Source organism: Hylobates moloch, unplaced genomic scaffold (assembly GCF_009828535.3).
Source record: "Hylobates moloch isolate HMO894 unplaced genomic scaffold, HMol_V3 SCAFFOLD_6, whole genome shotgun sequence".
In the NCBI taxonomy this organism is placed as follows: Eukaryota; Metazoa; Chordata; class Mammalia; order Primates; family Hylobatidae; genus Hylobates; species Hylobates moloch.
In genome coordinates, this window is record NW_026652281.1 from 92,068,929 (window position 1) to 92,090,844 (window position 21,916).

The 21,916-nt window shown below is 43.0% G+C and overlaps 2 protein-coding genes across 3 annotated transcripts in view; one reads left to right on the forward strand and one right to left on the reverse strand.

Moving 5' to 3' along the window:
- The window catches only part of BBS2 (Bardet-Biedl syndrome 2), a 46,124-nt gene extending 33,425 nt beyond the window's left edge, over positions 1–12,699 (reverse strand). Inside the window, exons 1-5 of one of the 2 annotated variants that reach the window (XM_032157382.2) lie at positions 12,421–12,699; positions 7,085–7,312; positions 2,565–2,690; positions 2,262–2,324; positions 1,360–1,437 (exon numbers count right to left, since the gene is read on the reverse strand). In XM_032157382.2, the coding sequence (XP_032013273.1) occupies positions 1,360–1,437; positions 2,262–2,324; positions 2,565–2,690; positions 7,085–7,312; positions 12,421–12,537 (612 nt within the window). In that variant the 5' untranslated portion in view covers positions 12,538–12,699. Of the gene's footprint in view, positions 1–1,359; positions 1,438–2,261; positions 2,325–2,564; positions 2,691–7,080; positions 7,313–12,420 lie in introns of both variants that reach the window. The other variant, XM_058441005.1, reaches the window with a different exon arrangement.
- An 8,324-nt stretch (positions 12,700–21,023) lies between these two features.
- LOC116471270 (ubiquitin-ribosomal protein eL40 fusion protein-like) lies at positions 21,024–21,538 on the forward strand. The gene has a single exon (XM_032755953.2). It carries the CDS (start codon positions 21,062–21,064, stop codon positions 21,446–21,448), a length of 387 nt encoding a protein of 128 aa, XP_032611844.1. The 5' UTR covers positions 21,024–21,061; the 3' UTR covers positions 21,449–21,538.
- The last annotated feature ends 378 nt before the right edge of the window (positions 21,539–21,916 follow it).

Consider the following 21,916-nt stretch of genomic DNA (forward strand, 5'->3'; position numbering starts at 1 on the left):
TTTTGTCTTTATTTTCCTAACTCTTAACACTGTTACTTTGTTAAAATTTTATTTTTGAGACAGAGTCTTGTTCTGTTGCCCTGGGTGGAATGCAGTGGCGTGATCATAGCTCACTGTAGCCTCAAGCTCCTGGGCTCAAGGGATCCTCCTGCTTCAGTCTCCCAAGCAGCTGGGACTACAGACGTGTGCCATCACCTTCTGGCTAATTTTTTATATTTTTTGTAGAGATGGAGTCTTGTTATGTTGCCCAGGTGGGTCTCAAACTCCTGGTCTCAACTGATCCTCCCACCTTGGCCTCCCAAAGCACTGGGATTACAGGCATCAGCCACGGCACCAGGCCTAAACATCACTTTTTAAAAATAAAGTTTAAACTCTTTAGGAAATATCTCAGGTTCAGTTACATGAGTGATTCTAATCACAAGTTCTATAATTTTTAAGTTTACCTACAGAAATGTGCCAAAGAAGTACTGAATTTGCAGGAAGAAAAAAATATAAACATCTCATTTATGCACTTCAGCCCTACTGAATACACATGATGAGGAGGAAGAGAAATAAAGGTTCAAATGCTGACCATGCCACTTCATAGCCAAGACTATGTACAAGTAACTTAACAAAAAATACAGGCGCGGTGGGTCACCCCTGTAATCCCAGCACTTTGGGAGGCCAAGGTGGGCAGATCACTTGAGGTCAGGAGTTCAACACCAGCCTGGCCAACATGGTGAAACCCCATCTCTACTAAAAATACAAAAATTAGCCAGGCGTGGTGGTGCATGCCTGTAGTCCCAGCTACTCAGGAGGCTGAGGCATGAGAATCACTTGAACCTGGGAGGTGGAGCTTGCAGTAAGCTGAGATCGCACCACTGCACTCCAGCCTGGGCAATGGAGTAAAACTCTGCCTCAAAACAAACAAACAAACAAACAAAAAACCAGAACACCATTTTCCTCATCTATGGAAATAATAATAATTTATCTTCCTATTAGGGTTGTTGTAAGGATTCAATATGTTACTTCATATAAAGTACTTAGAGCACTACCTGGAATACGATAGGTACATAATAAATGATTGCCATTATTATTATTTGCATGTATTAACTCATTAAAAGAAATGCCTTTATGTATTCAACTATACTCAATAATTTTTCTCTATTTAATCAGTCTTTTCAAAATATATCTTAATTAGGATTTTTATTGCTTTTCTTTCCATAACATACAGCTCTGTCTGACCCCCCCACCGCCCCCAGTTTTTATCCTAAAACCACCTGGGTTGGGAGATGTCCCAGCACTCTCACTTGATGTTTCATCTGACAGTGCTGATCTATCTTGCTCAAGGTTACCATAGTTCGAGGTGGAGCTTCTTACCTCTGTTTCTGTCATTTCTGCCACAATCTCATCTTCCTTAAAAACTCGGATATCAAAATCTTCAGATCCAACAAGAAGCTGAAGGGGAAATATCATACATGTTTAGGTGAGTAAGTGAAAACAACAAAATTTCTGTAAACAAAACAAAAAATTGCACAATACTTTGCATGCTGCTTCTGCCACCCAAGACTGACAACCTCCTAATCGTCTGATGCTCAGAAATGCTCCCTCTAATGGGAGGATCAGCAGACTCAATCAATGAAGAAACAGGGGCTACTGCAGCTTTTCATCCTGCCTTGGGAGCTGCACATCTTGCCAGAATATGTTATTTCCTGGAGTACCTGAAAAGGCTCCCTGGATCAGCAACTTTCTCTGCCTACAGATGGAAGCCCTGTTCAAACACCAGAGTCCAGTGTACATGGACAAGAGAGAGGCAAGTCGGTGCCCAACATAGCACTTCACACCTACTGACTGCTCAAGAAGCTAATTTCTAGGGTAACCATAAGAATAATTTCAAAGGCTAAAAGCCAATCTCTAAAACATTTAGATTCCTCAAAACAGTTGGCCAAAATTGAAAACTACATACTAATATGGTTTCAAAGCATCAGGAGCAATTCATAAGACCGTGAATATGACTGAAATCCCAACTCTTCTATCCTCTCTGCCCTCTCCTGTGTCTCTGAAACACCATGGCTTTGATCTTTGTATTTATTACACAAGCACAGTGATTTATTGTTCAAAAGAGAAGAGAAAGAAGAATGAGGCCAATTGGCTGATCATTTAGGCAACAGAGCACCAAAATCAGCCAGGAGAAGCATACACTTCTCTCAACACTAATGTCACTGTCATGGCAAAATTTATTTGGCTGAACACACAAGAGAGGTATCTCCTCCCCAACATACCTCTTTCTTTCCATCACCATCAAAGTCACACAAGGCCAAGGAATTAACATTGTCTCCAGTAACCTGAAAATAAAACCCCAAACCATTAGCATGCCATCGTTTCTCCATTTACTCCAAATATATTGGCTACATGAAGGAGAGGACTACACAAAACATGAATGAATGCTATTCAAATTATTCATATCCTTTTTTAATGCACAGAATTATAAATATTATTACTCAGTAGAGTTGGTGGTTAAAAAAGAAGAACATTAAAAGTAAAAATGCTTAAGGATACCAAAAAGAATGTTTTCTTCTTCATACCGTCCAAAAGAGATCACTTCCTTCATGATTGAAACCTTGCAGAGCACAATTGCCACCAATAATCGCAAGAGGGGAAGAAATGTCTCCCAATGTCCCCAGCACAATTGCATTTGCCCCATCTGCTACCTAAGAAAAGTAAAAGGACACATTATCTTAGACACAATAATCTGCAGGCACACTGAAGGTAAGTTATATCCATATTTTTATTTGGACACCCAAATTCCTCTGTCATCATTTGTGAGAAGCCAGATGGTCTCCTGAGAAGGCAGCCAGGGCTGTCCACTGAGACCTAACCCTGTGGCTTCTGCAAGGATGAGCACAGATACAGGGTAAATCAGAGCCTTGGCTTTCACACTAAGCCACTACAAAACGCTGCTACAATACTCTGGGAGCTCTCTGGGACCACAAGTTCCAGAGGGCAAATTCTCCAGAGAATCAAGACTTATGCCTTTAAGCACCCAAACTTTGTAATTTATTTTAACCATTTTGGATGGAAATCTTTATAATACTTGTAATCTACTTATTTACTAATTTTTAACTTTACTATTCTTTGTACTAAAAAGTACTAAAAAGTACAAAGAATAAAAAAAAACCCATGGTCCCACCATCTAAAATAAATATCTTAGACTTCTTGAATAAATTATATAAGTTAATTTATTTTTGAAAGACTCAAGGACATCTTTGTAAACACTGTTTATGGTACAGGAAAACAATCGTTATTTATATAATCTTTAAGTGGGAAAACTATAAAGATTGGCTATATAGGAAAGAAAAGATTTCAAAAGAAATTAAAACTGTTAAATGGCCAAAGAAATAATAAAGTTAAAAGGTAAACAATGAAGTGGGGAAAAAACCCTTGCAATATATAAGACAAAAAGTTAATTTAAGAAAAAGGTTAATAAAAGGCAAATAAATACAAAATGGTAAACACCCCAACCAAAAAAATAAACAAAAAGGACATGAGAGATGAAATACACTTAACAAACATGAAAAATGTTCTTTCTCACAATATATCATTTTTCAGTTTTTGGATTAGCAATCAAAAAGAACAATAATATCCACTACTAGTTAGGGTGTAATGAAACAAGCACGATTATTATTGAGGGGGGTGTGGAAAATGGTAGTCTTTTTAGGGAGCAATTTACCAATGCCTATCGAAAATCTCATTTTTAAAAAAGTCTTTCACTAGGCAATCGTAAAGCTGAGTCCTTGTAATGTTAATTTATGTGTCAACTTGGCTAGGCCGTGGTACTCAGATATTTGGTCAAACATTATTCTAGAGCTGTCAGGGTATTTTTCAGACGACATTAACATTTAAATCAGTAGATTTTGAGTAAAGCAGATTATTATCCATAATGTGGGTGGACCTCACACATTATTTGGCCCACACATTAACTAGGCCACATTTTGAGTAAATTGAGTAGATTTTGAGTAAAACAGATTATTATCCATCATGTGGGTGGGCCTCACACATTAATTGGCCCACGCACATATGGATAATAATCTACTTTACTATTAAGTCCTTCAATACTTTCTATTAAGTACTTTCTATCAAGTATTGAAAGACTTAATAGAAAAAAGACTGACCTCCCCCAAGGAAGAAGGGATTCTACCAGCAGACAGCCTTTGTACTTGAGCTTCAACATCAATTCTCTCCTAGATCTCCAGCCTGCCGGCCCACCATGCAGATTTTTGACTTGCCAGGCTCCACAACTGCATAAGCCAATTCCTGAAAATAAATATTTCCCCCTCTAATATGTACATATCCTATTGGTTCTGTTTCTCTGGAAAACCCTGACTAATACAGTCCTAAACTCAATTTCACTTCTGAACAAGAACAATGTGATCCTGAAATAGGCAAAGGGCAGAAAAAGTCCTAACCACTAAAGAAAAAAATGTGATCAGCTGGACTTCACAAAAATGCAAAACTTTTGCTCATCAAAAGACACATGCCTAGTGGAACAAGCCACAGGCTGGGAGAAAATATTTATTATTTATAAATCTGACAAAGAGTTTGTATCCAGTATATCCAAGAAATGTCTACAAATCAATAATAAAGAGACAAACTACCAATAAAAAATAGGCAAAAGACTTAAGACACTTCACGGAAGACACATAAATGGACAATAAGCACAAGAAAAGGTGCTCTGCATCAGTGATTATCAGGGAAATGCAAAATGAAACCACAGTAAGATATCACTTCACACCTTCCAAAACGGCTAAAATTAAAGACTGGCAACAACAAATTTTGACAAAGGATGTGGAGCAACTGGAACTGTCCTACACTGCAGGCAGGAGTGTAAAGTGATACAACCACTTTGCAAAAACAGTTTGGCAGTGTCATAAAGTTCTTATAAACCATACAGCCCAGCAGTTCCACTCTTGGGTATTTACCCAAGATAAATTAAAACATATATCCACAAAAAGTCTTATAAAAAAAGTCTTATTAAAAACAAAAGTCTTATACGAAAATGGTTGTTAAAAACTGAAACAATCCAAATGTCCATCCACTTGTCTATCACCGAGAGAGTGGATAAACAAACCATAGTATATTCACACAATGGAATATACTATTTTTTACTTAGCAACAACAATAAAAGACTACTTTTATATGCAACAACATGGATAATTCTTGCAAGCATTATGTTAAGTGAAAGAAGCCAGACACTAAAGAATACATTCTGTATAATTCCATTTGTATGGAGTTCAACAACAGGAAAAGCTAATCTAAGCTGACAGAAGTCAGAACAGTGATTGTCTATGGGAGATAGAAATTGACTGGAATGGGGTACAACAATATTTTCTGAGGTGATGAAAATGTTCTCTATTTTTATTGGGGTATTGGTTATAGGGATCCAAACTCATTGAACTGTACACATAAGGTCTGTGCATTTTCATGTATGTACATTTTACCTCAACAAAAAATAGACAAAGAAGAAAACCAGCCAAATGCTGTGGCTCACATCTATAATTATAACACTTTGGGAAGCTGAGGCAGGAAGACTGCTTTAGCCCAGGAGTTTGAGACCAGCCTGGCCAACAGAGTGAGACCCCATCTCTCTTAAAAAATAAACAATTAGCTGGGCGTGGTAGTACACACCTGTAGTCCCAGCTACTCAGAAGGCTGAGGTAGGAGAATTGCTTGAGCCCATGAGGTCAAGGCTGCAGTAAGCCATGATCATGCCACTGCACTCCAGCCTGGGTGACAGAGCAAGACTCTGTCTCAGAAAACAAAAACAAAAAGAAAGAAAACCATCTGCATTTTCAGGAACTTATCCTCAGGAAATAATCAGGTAAGTAGTCAAAGGGATACAGTTATTACACTATGAACTGTAATAGAGAAACAATGGAAATAACATAAATGTTGAACAACATGGAATGGTTAAACAAATTATATTAACACAATGAAATACTATAAAACCAGTAAGAATGACATAACGGGTATGTAGTAACTTCATATAAAGACGTTCACAACATACTATTGAATGAAAGAGCCACACATAATAGCCAGGGAGTGGAATGTCCATTAACTGATAAATGGATAAATAAAATGTGGTATATACATACAATGGAATATTATTCAGCCATAAAAATGAATTACTGACACATGCTACAACATGGATCAACCTTGAAAATATTATGCTAAGAAAAAGAAGGCAGTCACAAATGATTACATATGATTTCATTATTTATGAAATGTCTAGAATATGCAAACTTCTAGAGACAGAAAGCAGATAACTGGTTGCCTAAGGTTAGGAGGTTAAAGAAAAATAGGGAATGATACTAATGGGTATGGGTTTTTTTTGGGGGTAATAAAAATGTTGAAAATTGATGATGGTGATGGTTGTACAGCTCTCTGGATACACTAAAAACCACTGAATTGTATACTTTAAGTAGGTTAGTAGTACATGTAAATCATACCTTAATAAAGCTGTTATAGGGTAAAAACAAGTAAAAGGCTACATGTATATATGATCCCATTTTACTACAAAATGTATTCATATATGCTTGGTAAAAAATCTGGATTCAAAAATTCAACAGTTAAGTGTTCTTTCTAGATGAAAAAATAGGTGTAATTTCTTTCACTTTTTACTTCCTTATCTTTTCTGTAATAAATATGAATTGCTTGGGTATTAAAGTTGCAGCAGCCTGTAGGTGGCAGGCTACAGTAAGGGCTTCTACAAACTATTGCACTAAACTTGAATGCAAGTCCACCAGGAGACCTGTCTACTGGCTTCCCAGCTCTTGGCTGAATTCTCAACAGGAGATCTTGACAGATGGTAGTATCACAGATATACCTCATAGAGATAAGCTCGAGTGTCACCAAGTGATTAGCAACCATAACCAAATAAATAAGTTCCGAGCACATAAAGCAGATGTTAACAGCAAAATCTCCATGTTGTTTACCTATAACAGTCATACAATAAACAGACCAAAATAAATGATCTGATCTCTTCTAAGCATAAAAAATGGACATTAATGAGTAATGACAATTTTATGGTTATAAAGGTTATACTTGCCTCTCTGTAGAACAAATCCGAATTATTGTAGACATCATAAGCCAAAAGATTAGTCTGTGTCCCCACTAAAAGGGCATCATAGCCAAGCTCAGGGTTCAGAACGCCTGCAGTCAGGCAGCTCACTGCCTGGTTAATGTTGAGAAGAGAAACATCAGATTCCAGGGGGCTCTGGAAGACCCTGGATGCACTGACATGCTGGTTCCGTGTATGAGGATTATGAATAAAAACCTGAAACAAAAATAACTAATTACATTCCCTTAAAACATAAAAAATTAGTATCATACATTTTTTAAAAAAAGAACCAGGTTATTAACACATCAACATTAACAAGAAGTCACTTTAATCTCCTATGAAACTTAAAACACTCGTACATAGTTCAATGCATGGACAACTTTCAGTCATTATGAAATCATGGAAATCCAGTGGTTCTTAGCCTTGTAAGGAACAAGGTAATGAACAAGATATAGTCACTGCTTACAAGGCCAGCTTACATGCTACCCACCAGCAGGATGTCATAGCACTCTTAGAAGCTAGCCTTTTCCTGATCAATCTAGAATAAGCTGCTACCACCTTCAATGTGATTGCCACACACCAAAAAGATCATGGAAAACAGAATAAACACTTCCTTTAAGGAAAACAGAATAAACACTTCCTTTATTATCTTTCATCCGAGCACCTAATGAATTCACTTCCTAGACCTTAAAATGGTCTGCTAGTTAGTAAACCTCTTTCACAAACTTAAACAGTCATGCAAATCAAGTATCTTGAAGGCTTTCACAGTTTATACCAGTGACATAGAACTAAGTAATTAGCCCAAAGATAATAAATTCAACAGTTTCAACTATCATAAATATAATCTGAGTGTCTGCATAAATTATTCAACTTTCCTAGACTTCACCTGTAAAAAGGAGGTTTGGACTATAAAATGCATTCTTAAGAGGGGTGAGATCACTCCCAGGACAGGCAAATGGGTTTGCGATGGGGAATCGTGTAGCCCTTCGCAGGACCACAGTACAAAAAGAGATATAAAGTATATCTGAGGTATCAGAATTTCACTGGGGAAATTTTCATGGTCTAAAAAAGTTCCAAGGTGGGCAATATGACAAAAAAGGTTGGGGGGGGATGAAAAACACTGGACTAGGGATCCCTCTAGCCCCTTCTGGTTCTAAAATTTGTAAAATTTACATGAGTATTTCATCTCTTTCACATAAATCCAAACAGAATTAATTTTAAATTAATACCTACCCAAGGCAGCCTATTCAACAAAAAATAATTTTCAAAAGAATTGACTAAAAACATAGAAAATATGTGCAGCCACTGAACACTGCCTTCAGGTTCCGTTTGTGTAACACTTTATAACATGCTTTGGTCAATGTTAACTGCATTTGAACCTGACACCAACCCTTGATTTCCATATGAGGTCGGAAGAGTTAAGGCCCTTTGCCAAGGTCTTGAGACTGGTGACAGGGCTAAGACAAGAGCCTGGTGTGCTCCAGACCCTGCGCTCCGGCCACCACCACATCACACTTCCTTTTATAACAGTTCTGAACAAACCAATTCTTACAGAGTTTTCCAGAAATCTAATATGCTGAGAAAGAACAGGAGGGGAAATAGCTTACGGGCTCCATATTCATTCTTACTGGAATGGAAAGAGTTTGCAATTTTTATCAAGAGCAACAAGGGTCTCAGGAGTCAGACTTTCCCCCAGTTCCCTTCTGCTGTTCTCTGCACTCAGAGAGTCCATAGGGAGACAAGTCTGTCTCTTCAGGCAAGGAAAGAAAGCTGATCTCAGTCACATGACAAAAAGACCACTCCCAGGGCTTTCAAAGGACTTGCTGAAGTTCACACGTTTGTTCCAGCTGAGGAGGTGCTGCAAACAATATAAATTCAACTGACCCCTAAGCATTACCATGAGAGAAAAAATGTCCCCAGAGGAAAACTCTAATATTCACCCTGCAAGAGATTCCTTTTATTTATTTATATGTTTTTTGAGACGGAGTCTCGCTCTACTGCCCAGGCTGGAGTACAGTGGTGCAATCTCAGCTCACTGCAACCTCTGCCTCCTGGGTCCCAGTGATTCTCCTGCCTCTGCCTCCTGAGTAGCTGGGATTACAGGGGTGCTCCACTACGCCCAGCTAATTTTTGTATTTTTAGTAGACAGGGTTTCAGTCGGCCAGGTTGGTGTCGAACTCCTGACCTCAGTTGACCTGCCCATCTCGGCCTCCCAAAGTACCGGGATTGCAGATGTTGAGCCACCATGCCCGGCCAGAGATTCCTTTTAAAAAAATATCCTTGCTAAGGCCCAGAGTCAGCTCCATGTTCACAACAGGGTCCCAGCTGTAAGGATAAAGTCCTGTTTCTAGAGATGCAGGCTTTAACCCTAGCAGGAATGTTTTAATTGCTTTTAAGAGAATATATTCATGGCATTACTTGAGTCATAAAATACTACTAATTCTTTTTAAGGTCTCAAGGTAAAAGATCAGGTCAGAACTTTTTAGATTTGTTTACAGAGCTGAACACAAAGTATCCATCCAATTACACAGGACAAGGGATCTCCTTTATTTATTATTATTATTATTATTATTATTATTAGGCCATTTTCGACAACAGCCCTACAATCAAGCGTTCCTGCCTTCCACTCCAGGTCACACTCTATCTAAGGGCTGCCCTAGGGACCTCTGCCCAATCTCCCTGCTTCTACTCCGACACCTACCTCCCTACATCCCGTCACAGAACATCTGTTCTCCACATACCAGCCAGTTAGCCTTTATCTAGAACATAAAGCAAATTCCAACACCCACTTTATCAAAATCCTCAGGGACTTCCTAACTTACTCAGTATAAAAACCAAGGTCTTTGCCATGGCCTACAGGTTCCTATATGATCTGGCCTTATGTCTACCTCATGACCACCCTCATTGCCTTCCAGCCCCAGCGGCTTCCTTGTGCTCCTGAAACACACCATGCATATCTCCAGCTCAAGACCCTTGCACCTGCAGATCCCTCTGCCTGCAAGGTGCTTATCCCACAAATCTGCAGAGCTTGTTTCCTCAGTTCCTTCAAACCTCTTATCAAATGTTATTAGAGGCCATCTGACCACCTGTCTAAAACAGCAAGCTCCCATCATACTGAATCCCTTATTCTTTTTCTCCTATGAAAACACTTGCATATTCGGTTAACTGCCTGGTTCCCCCTCTCAAATGTAAGGTCCAAGGGGGCAAAAACTGTCACATTTTCCAATGCACCTGCAGAGCTAAGAAGACTGCCCAGTACATAGTAAGCCTTCAAATTAGGGGCTGAGTTAATACCAATGGGATATTTTCAGCCCATTTATATATCTGCTATGCACCTACAACACAACCAACATGAAGTTCTTTTTGGCATTTGTCAGTGGTTTTTTTTTTGTTTTTTTTGTTTGTTTGTTTTTTTGTTTTTTTTTTGAGACCAAGTATCACTCTGTCGCCCAGGCTGGACTGCAATGGCACGATCTCGACTCCCTGCAACCTCCACCTCCTAGGTTCAAGTGATTCTCCTGCCTCAACCTCCCGAATAGCTGGAATTATAGGCGCCCACCACACCTGGCTAATTTTTGTATTTTTAGTAGAGACAGGGTTTCACCATGCTGGCCAGGTTTGTCTCGAACTCCTGACCTCAAGTGATCTGCCTGCCTCAGCCTCTAAAGTGCTGGGATTACAGGCATGAGTCGCTGCACCCAGCCTGTCAGTGACTTCTAACTGTAACAATAACTAACATCATGATGTGCCAGACCCAGTATTAATAGCTTAACTGTTATACTACTTAATGAAAATGAAGCCTTATTTTTTACTTCCGTATCCCAAGGCATATAACATACAATATACATGGAAGTGTCCTAAAAACTATAAATTGTTAAATCCTAGCTTATTAAATCCACACTGGATCAGAGAACAAGCACTCTAACCACATTCCACACTTTCTAGTTGAGTGGCTCCAAGCACTGTGTTGAACCTCTCTGAACTGCAATTTCTAGTCAATAAAGTGAGAAACATAAAAAGAAAATAACAGGTAACAATTAGTGACCACTTCCTATATGTCAAGCGCTTTACATGTATTAACTTTTTTAAAGCTCATGACCCCATGTATTGGGTACTATTATTAAGTGCCTTGCCCAAGGTCATGAAATTAGTAGGTACTGGAGCCAAGAAACACCATACCTATGCCATGCTGCTGCCGTTGGCCTTGTAGCAATGATGCTGAGATGACTCATGTAATAAAGTTTTGTGCCTGTTATAAGTTATTAGCGTTGTCACTACCTGCCATGTATTTTGGGCATGCCTCTGTCAAATACACAGGGCTCTGATTTGCCTTGTCTGTTAGCTTCTGGACTATAAGCTTTCTGAAAGTAGGGACTCCTTTTACATCCGAGTCTCCAAAATCTATACAGATGGTGTTCAGAAGAAGTCTGGTGAATGTTAAATGATGTCTCTTTTATCTCTTTGATTCTCACACCTTGCCCAGTAATCGCACATAGAAAACACCTAATACTTAGTGAATAAATTATGGGGAAAGAACTGAAGGTACATAGGCAAGGATCAAAAGTGCAATTTGAATAAGTTAATTTTTGTATTGCATTCTTTTGTCGTTGTTGTTCGGTAAAGGAGCACTGTGAGAGGCTGGGTGCTGTGGCTCACGCCTGTAATCCCAGCACTTTGGGAGGCCGAGGCAGGTAGATCACTTGAGGTCAGGAGTTCGAGACCAGCCTGGCCAATATGGTGAAATCCTGTCTCTACTAAAAATACAAAAATTAGCCGGGCGTGGTGGCGGGCGCCTGTAATCTCAGATACTCGGGAGGCTGAGGCAGGAGAATTGCATGAACCAAGGAGGCGGAGGCTGCAGTGACCCGAGATCGCGCCACTGCACTCCAGCCCGGGCGACAGAGCAAGACTCCATCTCAAAAAAAAAAAAAAAAAAAAAAGCAGTGTGAGAGAGTGGGAGGAATTCCGAGTTCCAAGTGACAAGCCGAGGCCCCTGGCTTGAATCTGGGGTCGGTTATTACCGCTAGCCCGAACCAAACCCCTTCCCGCCGAAGACGTCTCTTTTCTAAGCTCCCTATGTCTAGGGACCCTGACCTCGCCTGACTCTAAGTGCCTGACGACAAGAAAACGTCAACTTCTCAGAAAAACTCCTCTAAGACCCCCACTGTCCTCTGCAGGATAGAGCAACAAGGTGCTCGCCGACCGGTTGCCGGGCAACACGGGCTGGGGGCGGGGTTGGAGAGGAGGCGGGGTCCCAGGGGCGCGGCCGGCGGAGGTCCTGTGGTTCCCTGGGGCCCGGGCTCCCTGCGGGTGGGAGCGGTTACCTTGCCCGCTTGGGTGGCGGCTGCCAGGCACGGGTGAGTCCCGTCGTAGCGCCCTATGGCCACCATTCGGGGGCTGATTTTGTGGCGCAGTTTCAGGGTGAACACAGGCAGCAGCATGATGGCGGCGGCTTAGGGGAGGAGGGCTGGAAGCTCGAGGCCAGCGCAGCGGAGCTGCTCTCACGTGCCCGGGTGAGGAGTGCAGGGACACTACCTACTCGGCCCCAGCCGCCTCAGGCCAGACGCGAAACAGCCCGGTACGAACCCGTCTAGGTACCGCCTGCTCCTCCTGCGGCTGCGCAGACCCGTCCGCTCCTTCTGCGGCTGCGCGGTGGCCCCTCGGCACCTTTTGCGGCTGCGCAGTGGAACCCCTGCTGGGCCGTGGATGCAGTCGATTTCCCACTGCAGTAATTTACCCCTGCGGGTTGAACTCCACTGACGAGCCTACAGGCTCAGCCCAGAGGCTTCCCCTTCTAGCACCACATCCAAGCTGCACCCTGCAAACTTCACACAATGCTACCCCACTCCAGAGGGTCATTAATTCAAGAAATATTTCTTGAGTGTCGGCTCTGTCCCTTGCTTTAGCCGTTGTGTGGAGGAAAACCATACCAATCCTTAGACTCACGTTTGGTCTAGGGCTCCTGGTAAGTCTCCCTATATATTTTTAAGTGCAAACCAGCAAAATTGAAAAGGGACCAACAAAATTTCCTTGAGGGCCTATTGTGTGTCAGACACTGTTCTAGATAATAAATAGTAGTAAACAAAAGACAAACCTCTGCTTTCCTGGAACTGACATACTAGTCAGGGGAGACAAGCACTAAACAAGAAATGCATGTCATTTGGTAGTGAGCACTAGAGAAAATTAAGGGAAGGAAGAGGGGGGAAAGGATTGGAGGGAATGCAGTGTTAAGTGTCAGGCCCCTGAGCCCAAGCCAAGCCATCGCATCCCCTGTGACTTGCAGGTATCCCTCCAGATGGCCTGAAGTAACTGAAGATCCACAAAAGAAGTAAAAATAGCCTTAACTGATGACATTCCACCATTGTGATTTGTTCCTGTCCCACCCTAACTGATCAATGTACTTTGTCATCTCCCCCACCCTTAAGAAGGTACTTTGTAATCTCCCCCACCCTTAAGAAGGTACTTTGTAATCTCCCCCACCCTTAAGAAGGTACTTTGTAATCTCCCCCACCCTTAAGAAGGTTCTTTGTAATTCTCCTTACCCTTGAGAATGTACTTTGAGCGATCCACCCCTGCCCCCAAAACATTGCTCCTAACTCCACCGCCTATCCCAAAACCTATAAGAACTAATGATAATCTACCACCTTTTGCTGACTCTCTTTTCGGACTCAGCCCGCCTGCATCCAGGTGATTAAAAGCTTTATTGCTCACACAAAGCCTGTTTGGTGGTCTCTTTACATGGACGCGCATGAAATTAAGTAGGGTGGTAGGAAAGGGACCTCTCTGAGAAAGTGACATTCAGGCAAGGACTATTAGGAAGTGAGGAAGCCAGCCTCGAGGGAGGGTGTTCCTGCAGAGGAACTCACTCTGCTGCCTTCTGGAAATGGACAATCTGGGGTGGATGATGAGATGAGCAAGGACCACTGGTGGAGATTTGGAGTAGCCAGCAAGGAAGTACAATCAGGAGAGTATAGTGTCCTGGAAGCTCGAAGAGAGGGTGGCCAGAAGGAGGAAAACAACTGGTCAGATGCTGTGGGCAGGTCTTGAAAGATGAGTTCTGGGCCAGGAGCAGTGGTTCACGCCTGTAATCCCAGCACTTTGGGAGGCCGAGGCGAGTGGATCACTTGAGGTCAGGAGTTCGAGACCAGCCTGGCCAACATGGTGCAACCCTGTCTCTACTAAAAATACAAAAAGTTACTGGGTGTGGTGGTGGGCACTTGTAGTCCCAGCTACTCGGGAGGCTGAGGCAGGAGAGTCGCTTGAACCGGGAGGCGGAGATTGCAGTGAGCTGAGATTGTGCCACTGCACTCCAGCCTGGGTGACAGAGCGAGACTCCATCTCAAAGAAAAAAAAGAAAGTTCTGGAATATTCTTGATACTTGCATTTTGTAATTACAGTTATATAAACGAGCATTTTTTTCCAACCCTGTTGGTGTGACTATTTGTAACCTCTTTTGGAGATAATATCAAAATACTAAATAATGTTAAAAGACTAAGTTTGATAATCTTTACTTTTTAAAAATTGATTTTTATTTTATTTTATTTAGAGACGGGGTCTCATGCTGTCACCCAGGCTGGAGTGCAGTGGTGCCATCACAGCTCATTGTAACCTGGAACTCCTGGCCTCAAGTGATCCTCCAGCCTCGGCCTCCCAAAGTGCTAGGATTATAGGTGTAAGCCACTACTCCCAGCATAAATTTAAAGATCCTGATGGAATGTAAGACCTGAGTCAATGGCCCTCCAGGCCCCCTCTGATGTACTATGCTTCTAAGACCCAGCCTCTTTCTACCCTGTCTCCACCCCCACCCTTCTGTCACCTGTCTATACCCCAAGTCCTATAACAGCTCCCTGACCAGCCCTGCCATGGACATTACCCTGGGTCATTGGAACTTACTTTGTTTTGTGATGTCCCTTCTCTTTAGCCCCCAGATTCTGCCTACACAAAGTCATCATCTCACTGAATTCACTCAGCTGTGTTACTGGCTGATCACAGCTTGATCAGCTACCTCTCCCAGGAATAGCTTGAAAGGAATGACTCTAGTAGACATCATTTCAGATCCTTTATTTTTTCCTGAAAAACATTTATTGAGGGTATCCATTTTCTAAACGGTGTTCAAGGACCTAGGGATACAGCAGTGAACAAGAAAGATATAATTCATACACTTACGGAGTTTACATCCTCTAGGGGATAGGAAGCAATAGACACTAAACATGAAACAAGTAAGATCATTTCGTTTGGCGAGAAGGCTGATGTTCTAGGGCTCAAGAAGGTCTCTTAGAGGAAGTAACATTTGAACCAAGAGCTTTGTGACAAGAAAGTGGCAGCCATTCAAAGATGTGAGGTACAGACAGTCTAGACAGAGGGAACAGCAAGGACACAGGACAAGTTTGGACATATTTGAAGACCAGAAAGAAAATAATGTGGCTGGAGCCTAAAGTGTGAGAAGGGACCAGGTCACCTAGTGCTTTTGAGCCACGCCAAGGAGCTTGGGTTTTACTCCAGCAGGCAGACAATGTAAGGCTGGTCTTGGCCTTCATCCACCAGGCCAAGCCTTACTTACTGTATAGACTGCCTTGGTGGCCTCTAACTTTGCGGTTTCTCTTCCTAATAGGACATTACAGTCATCAGCATCAACATCATTAACATTTACTGAGCATTTTTTAGGTGCCATTCTAAGAACTTTATATGCATCATCTCACTTAATCATACAATAATTCTACAATCCTACAATCCTACATAGGATTATTGTATGATTATAATATATAATATATAATAATGTATGATTATAATTGTATAATTATAAAATCCTACAATCCTACGCAGGATTGTAAAATAGGATAACCATACAATAATCCTCCAATCGTAGGATTGGAGGATTATTGTATGGTTATCCCATTTTACACCTGACAAAACTTTACCATTGTTACCTCCTCTATAATTCTTCATTGGCTCCCTATTTTCAATCAAAAAAAGTCCAACCATTTCAGCAGATTACACAAAGATTTCCAAATTCTGACCACTGTTGACCTCAGCAGCCTCATCTTTTGCTTCTTCTTTCTTCAGACTTGATCCTTCTCAGATGCCATGTCTAGCCTCTCTGCTCAAATTGTGCCCTCTGCCCAGAATGTCCTTCCCCTCCCTTCATAACTTCCCCCTATCTTTGAAGACTCAGGTTGGACATCACTACTCCAGCAAATCATGTTTGACAGCCTCCCTCATTGCTATTTCCACCCTTAGGAGGCAACCACACTTCCCCTGTGCTTGCGTCAGATCCTGTATCATAATGAGGGTACTTGAGTTTAGGATATCCCTAGAAAGATAGGGAATCCCCCACCCTCCCTGCCAAGCACTGATCAGGGCAGGGGACTTACAGGCTTTCCTCTGAGGAGAAAGGCCCAGGGCTAACCATCTTCTGCCAAAAGTCCAAGAGTCTTCTCTGCCTCCCATGACTCACCAGGAATCACTGGTTCTTCAGAGGAGACACATGTCACCCTCACTTCAGTGAGAGCTGGGACTCCCAAGGATCTAGGCCTTGAAGGTAGGAAAGGAGTTGAAAGCCAGGGGGCTCTAGGGAGACAGCACTACATAGCGGGTAAGCCCTTGACCCTCAACCACATCAGACCCAGGTTCAGATGCCTCCTCCATCAGCCACTAGCTGAGACTTAGGCCCATTATTTAATCCCAGTTCTCATATTTATTGAGCATCTTCTCTGTGCCAGGCACTTGACACATACTCTTTTTTTTTGAGACAAGGTCTCACTCTGTCACCCAGGCCTGGAGCACAGTGGTGCGATTATAGCTCACTGTAACCTCAAACTCCTGGCTCAAGTGATCCTCCTGCTGCAGCCTCCCAAAGTGCTGCAATTACAGGCATGAGCCACAATGCCCAGCCACATAGTAACTCGTTTAATCACCACCACCCTTGAAGGGAGACACTGTCATCATCCCCGTTTTACTAGAGAGGAAACCAAGTCATGGGAGACTCCATAATGTAGGTCTGAGGTCACACAGCTGATATGTGGCAGAACCAGGATGGCTGACCAGGTGGTCAGGCCGTGGAGCCTGAGCTCCTCACCCCTGCACTCTCCTGCCTCCTGCAGTGAACCTCCCTGAGCACCAGCGTCCTCATCTGGAAAAGAAATATTAGCAGTCCTCACTCTTAAAGCAAAGCCCGGCCTTCAGTAAGGGCTCCCAGAAGTGGTTATTATTATTACCTCTAGGTGAAAGCACTGCCTTTGACTAGTTAGGGTCACTGTTCTAACAAATTTTTTTTTTTTATTTTGCTAGTAGGTAGCATTATTCCCAGTTTCCTTTTGGCCCTGGGATTGGAAAACCAACCTAGTAGCCAAGTTTTAGTGGGACTTGGTCAGGACCAAAATTTAAGATCCTAATTTCCAAGGGTGGGGGAGCCCGATGGGAGGATACCTTAGGCCACACCTGCCACTTGCCACTCCATCTTCTTGTCCTCACATTGAGTTTGCAAAGTACCCCCACTAGAGGGTGTGCAGGTGTGCGAAACAGAGATTCGGGCACCTCAAGACTGGATTAAAGGCCTGGAGGGAGGCAGCATGGAGGGCTCCCCAGCACAGGAGACTCCAGCAGCCTCAGGGCCCACCCTGAGGAGCAGATTTGGGCAGGGAGCCCACCTGGAGAAGGACTTCTGCCTTTTTCTTTATGCACTGTATATGGTTTTTTGTTTGTTTGTTTGTTTGTTTCCTGAGATGGAGTATCACTGTCGCCCAGGCTGGAGTGCCCTGAGATGGAGTATCACTGTCGCCCAGGCTGGAGTGCAGTGCAGTGGCACGATCTTGGCTCACTGCAACCTCCGCCCCCGGGTTCAAGCGATTCTCCTGCCTCAGCCTGCCGAGTACCTGGGATTACAGGTGCCTGCCACCGTGCCCGGCTAATTTTTGTATTTTTAGTAGAGACAGGGTTTCACCATCTTGGCCAGGTTGGTCTTGAACTCCTGACCTCGTAATCCACCTGCCGCAGCCTCCCAAAGTGCTGAGATTACAGGCGTGAGCCGCCGAGCCCGGCCTATGCACTGTATATGTTTATGCTATTTTTACAGCATGCTTGTTTTACTTTTGTAATTTAAAACAAAACAAAACCTTTAAAATAAAGTAGTGTAAGGGCAAGGTTGTCTGTGGATTTCAGGAATCCAAATCCGGGGCCTCTCCTGACCCCTCTTGATCCAGAACCTGCCTATGAAGGACCCCAGTCTTCAGTTTCCCCAAACTCTTTAAGGCAACTGGCAATTAGGACCACTCCTCAGTTCGTGGAGGGACAGGGGCCGGGAGACCCCCGGGGCAGAGCAGACGGAACGGGGCTGAACTCTGTGAGAACTTTCCACCCAGCTTCCCTTAGGGAGCAGTCCTCCCAGGCTTCCTGTCCTTCAGTCTTTCATCACTTGAATTCCTTTCTGGAATTCCTGGTAACACTGTGATGTGTCTGCTATGGGCCATGGGGGTGAGGCTCTCCATGTTGGTCTCTTCTGTCAACTCATTTCACACTTGCAAGAAATTAAATCCAGAATCATATGTTCAAAGTCACTTTGCAATGTGTCATATGAAAAACAGAAACAGCACCTTCCGGTCAGTAGACAGGAGGAAAAGCTACAACTGCTGCTAATAGCTAACATATGTTGAGCACTTCCTACGTGCCAGAGTGCTAAATTCTTTACTTATATGATCGTCTCAATCTTCCCAATAATCATTTGATGGAGGTAATATTATTATCTCCAATTTATGGATCATAAACGAATTCAAGCCCAAATTCCATCCCCCCATACACACATATCCCATGGAAGTGGTAGGAAAAGCCACCGAAATGAGTGTTAGTTACCTCCCACCCCCACCCTCAGAGACCCATCAGAACCCTGGATATCTAGTGGTGCCAGAAAAGGGGCAGAGGGCCTCGGATCTCCAGTGTCATGTTTGCCACAAGCAACCTTGAGATATCCAACCACACGACACCCTTGGCCAAGCTCCCAGTGGCCTCTTGTTATGGGGGATTCTCTGACATTTTCATGGGCTCGAAAATCCCTGGAGAGGCCACACATCCCAGTGTCCAGGATCCCCTATCGCTCAAAGCATCGTGCAGCCCTCCTCTTAGGTCCTTGCTCCACCCCCAGGAGAGGCCAGGGTCCATGGTGTTTCCTAGATGCATGTAGATCAAGCCTGTAAATAATCTTGGAAAGAGTTGCTAAAAATGAGACTAAGTGAGAAGCACTTACATTAAAATGGAAACACTGCACATCTAGAATGTGTCCTGTACAGGCCAGGCGCGGTGGCTCACACCTGTAATCCCAGCACTTTGGGAGGCCGAGGCGAGTGGATCACGAGGTCAGGAGTTCAAAACCAGCCTGGCCAACATGGTGAAAGCCGGTCTCCACTAAAAATAAAAAATTAGCTGGGTGTGGTGGCACGTGCCTGTAATCCCAGCTACTCGGGAGGCTGAGGTAGGACAATTGCTTGAACCCGGGAGGTGGAGATTGCAGTGAGCCGAGATCATGCCACTGCACTCCACCAGCCTAGGAGACAGAGTGAGACTCCATCTCAAAAAAAAAAAAAAAAAAAAAAGAATGTGTCCTGTACAGATAAAGGAACTGTTTCTAAAGCTCCCCCACTGTAGAGTTTTTGAAATTACATTCTGTTATTCTCCATTCACCTCTCCAGATCCATCCTCTCTCTCCTCTGTCCTGGTCTGTGCTGAGAAGGCCAACCTTGGCAGATTTCATGGCCCGTTTCCTTGCACTGCCAGGTAATCAGATGATGGGAGGGGAGAAAGGTCAGAAAACTGATTCCTTTCCTGCTGCTGGGTATAATTTTGGCAGTGGTTATATTCCTCTATCTGCCACCACTGCTTCTATTGGGCAGTTCTTCAACCTCTACTCCAACTTTCCCTGGGCCCTGTAATGCCACCTTTCTCTCTCCTTCCTTCAGGGCTAGGGACAGTGACAGTTCCCACTGTGCTAGTCTCTAGGTGCCCCATCATCTCTCCTGGATGTCCCTAATCCTGCCCACACCTCTGTAAATTGTCCCTTCATTAAACTCTGGTTCTGTTGAAAGGTAGCAGGCTCTTCCACACCAAATATACCATTTGACATGAGGATTATTTTAAGCTGAAAGCAGTTGAGAAGAAGCAGATATAAGAAAAGCTTTCTGTTTGCCTCTATTTGCCTAAAGCAGGACATAGGTGTCCCTCCTCTCCTTTCTACTGGGAAGGACAAAGGTCGATCAATGAAGATGTCTTCAGGGCCTTTTAGACCAGAGGAATCTTCCCAACAAATTTTACTAACCAGCCTTTATCTACCATTAGTTTCTTGTATATTTGCCTTCCTACAATTTGCAATCCCTTAGAGACTCAAGGTCCTTTTTGTCCTGTAACTTCTCTAAAAATGTATTGTCTTTTGTCAGAGATACTATATAAGCTGGAATTCTGAATCATCTCTTTGAGAATTACTCATTCCCTGGCTGTCTCCCATGCACATATGATATATACATGTTAATACAATCTTGTTTTTCTCTTGTTAATCTGTCTTTTGTGGCAAATGTTAGCAGGGGTCCCAGCTAAGAACTCAGAAGGGTAAAGGGAAAATTGTTTTTCCTCCTCTGTAAACTCTAAACACTTTGTACCCCCTCTTTCCTACTGGAAACTGACTGATACCCAGACTATGCTTTTAACTTGGCCTTTATAAAGGAGATTCTTTTTGGAGTTGAGTGTCAGTGTTTCCTGTGAGGGTCATGTGGCTACAGCTCACCTCCACGTCTACCCCAGAATGGCAGCATGGTCCAGCATCTTCTCACGCTCTCTCCTGGTCCAAATCTCTGCCCAGTCACAGTCACCTCTCAGCAGTCTCTCTGCTCCCACTTTGCCTTCACAAAGCAGCCAAATATTTTTATTTTAAAAAGAGAGAGAATAGCTCTTTTTCTTCAGCAAGGCGGCCGAGCTGGAGACGCAAACATGCAGATCTTTGTGAAGACCCTCACGGGCAAAACCATCACCCTTGAGGTCGAGCCCAGTGACACCATTGAGAATGTCAAAGCCAAAATTCAAGACAAGGAGGGTATCCCACCTGACCAGCAGCGTCTGATATTTGCCGGCAAACAGCTGGAGGATGGCCGCACTCTCTCAGACTACAACATCCAGAAAGAGTCCACCCTGCACCTGGTGTTGCGCCTGCGAGGTGGCATTATTGAGCCTTCCCTCCACCAGCTTGCCCAGAAATACAACTGCGACAAGATGATCTGCCGCAAGTGCTATGCTCGCCTTCATCCTCGTGCTGTCAACTGCCGCAAGAAGAAGTGTGGCCACACCAACAACCTGCGTCCCAAGAAGAAGGTCAAATAAGGTTGTTCTTTCCTTGAAGGGCAGCCTCCTGCCCAGGCCCTGTGGCCCTGGAGCCTGAATAAAGTGTCCCTTTCATTGACTAGAGGAAAAAAAAAAAAAAGAGAGAGAGAGAGAATAACTTATTTTGCAAGATGTTACCATTAGAGGAAAATGGGTAAAGAGACTTAAGGTATCTCTATATTATTTCTTACAATTGCTTGTGAATCTATAATTATCTCAAAATGAAAAGTTCAATTTTTAAAAGTTCAAAGGTAAGAAGAGAGGAAGATCAGGGAGCAGTGTGAAAGGCACTATGAAGAAAACACAGAAAGAAAACATGACTGTGAAATCACCATGCTGGGAAAGGGAGAAGAATTGTTGTCACAATTTTAGGTAGCTAGCACTCAGCTTTATCAATATCCAAAACTGGCACTTCAGAATTTAGATATCGGGGGGAGGTGGGGATGGTGAATGAGTACCAAAAAAATG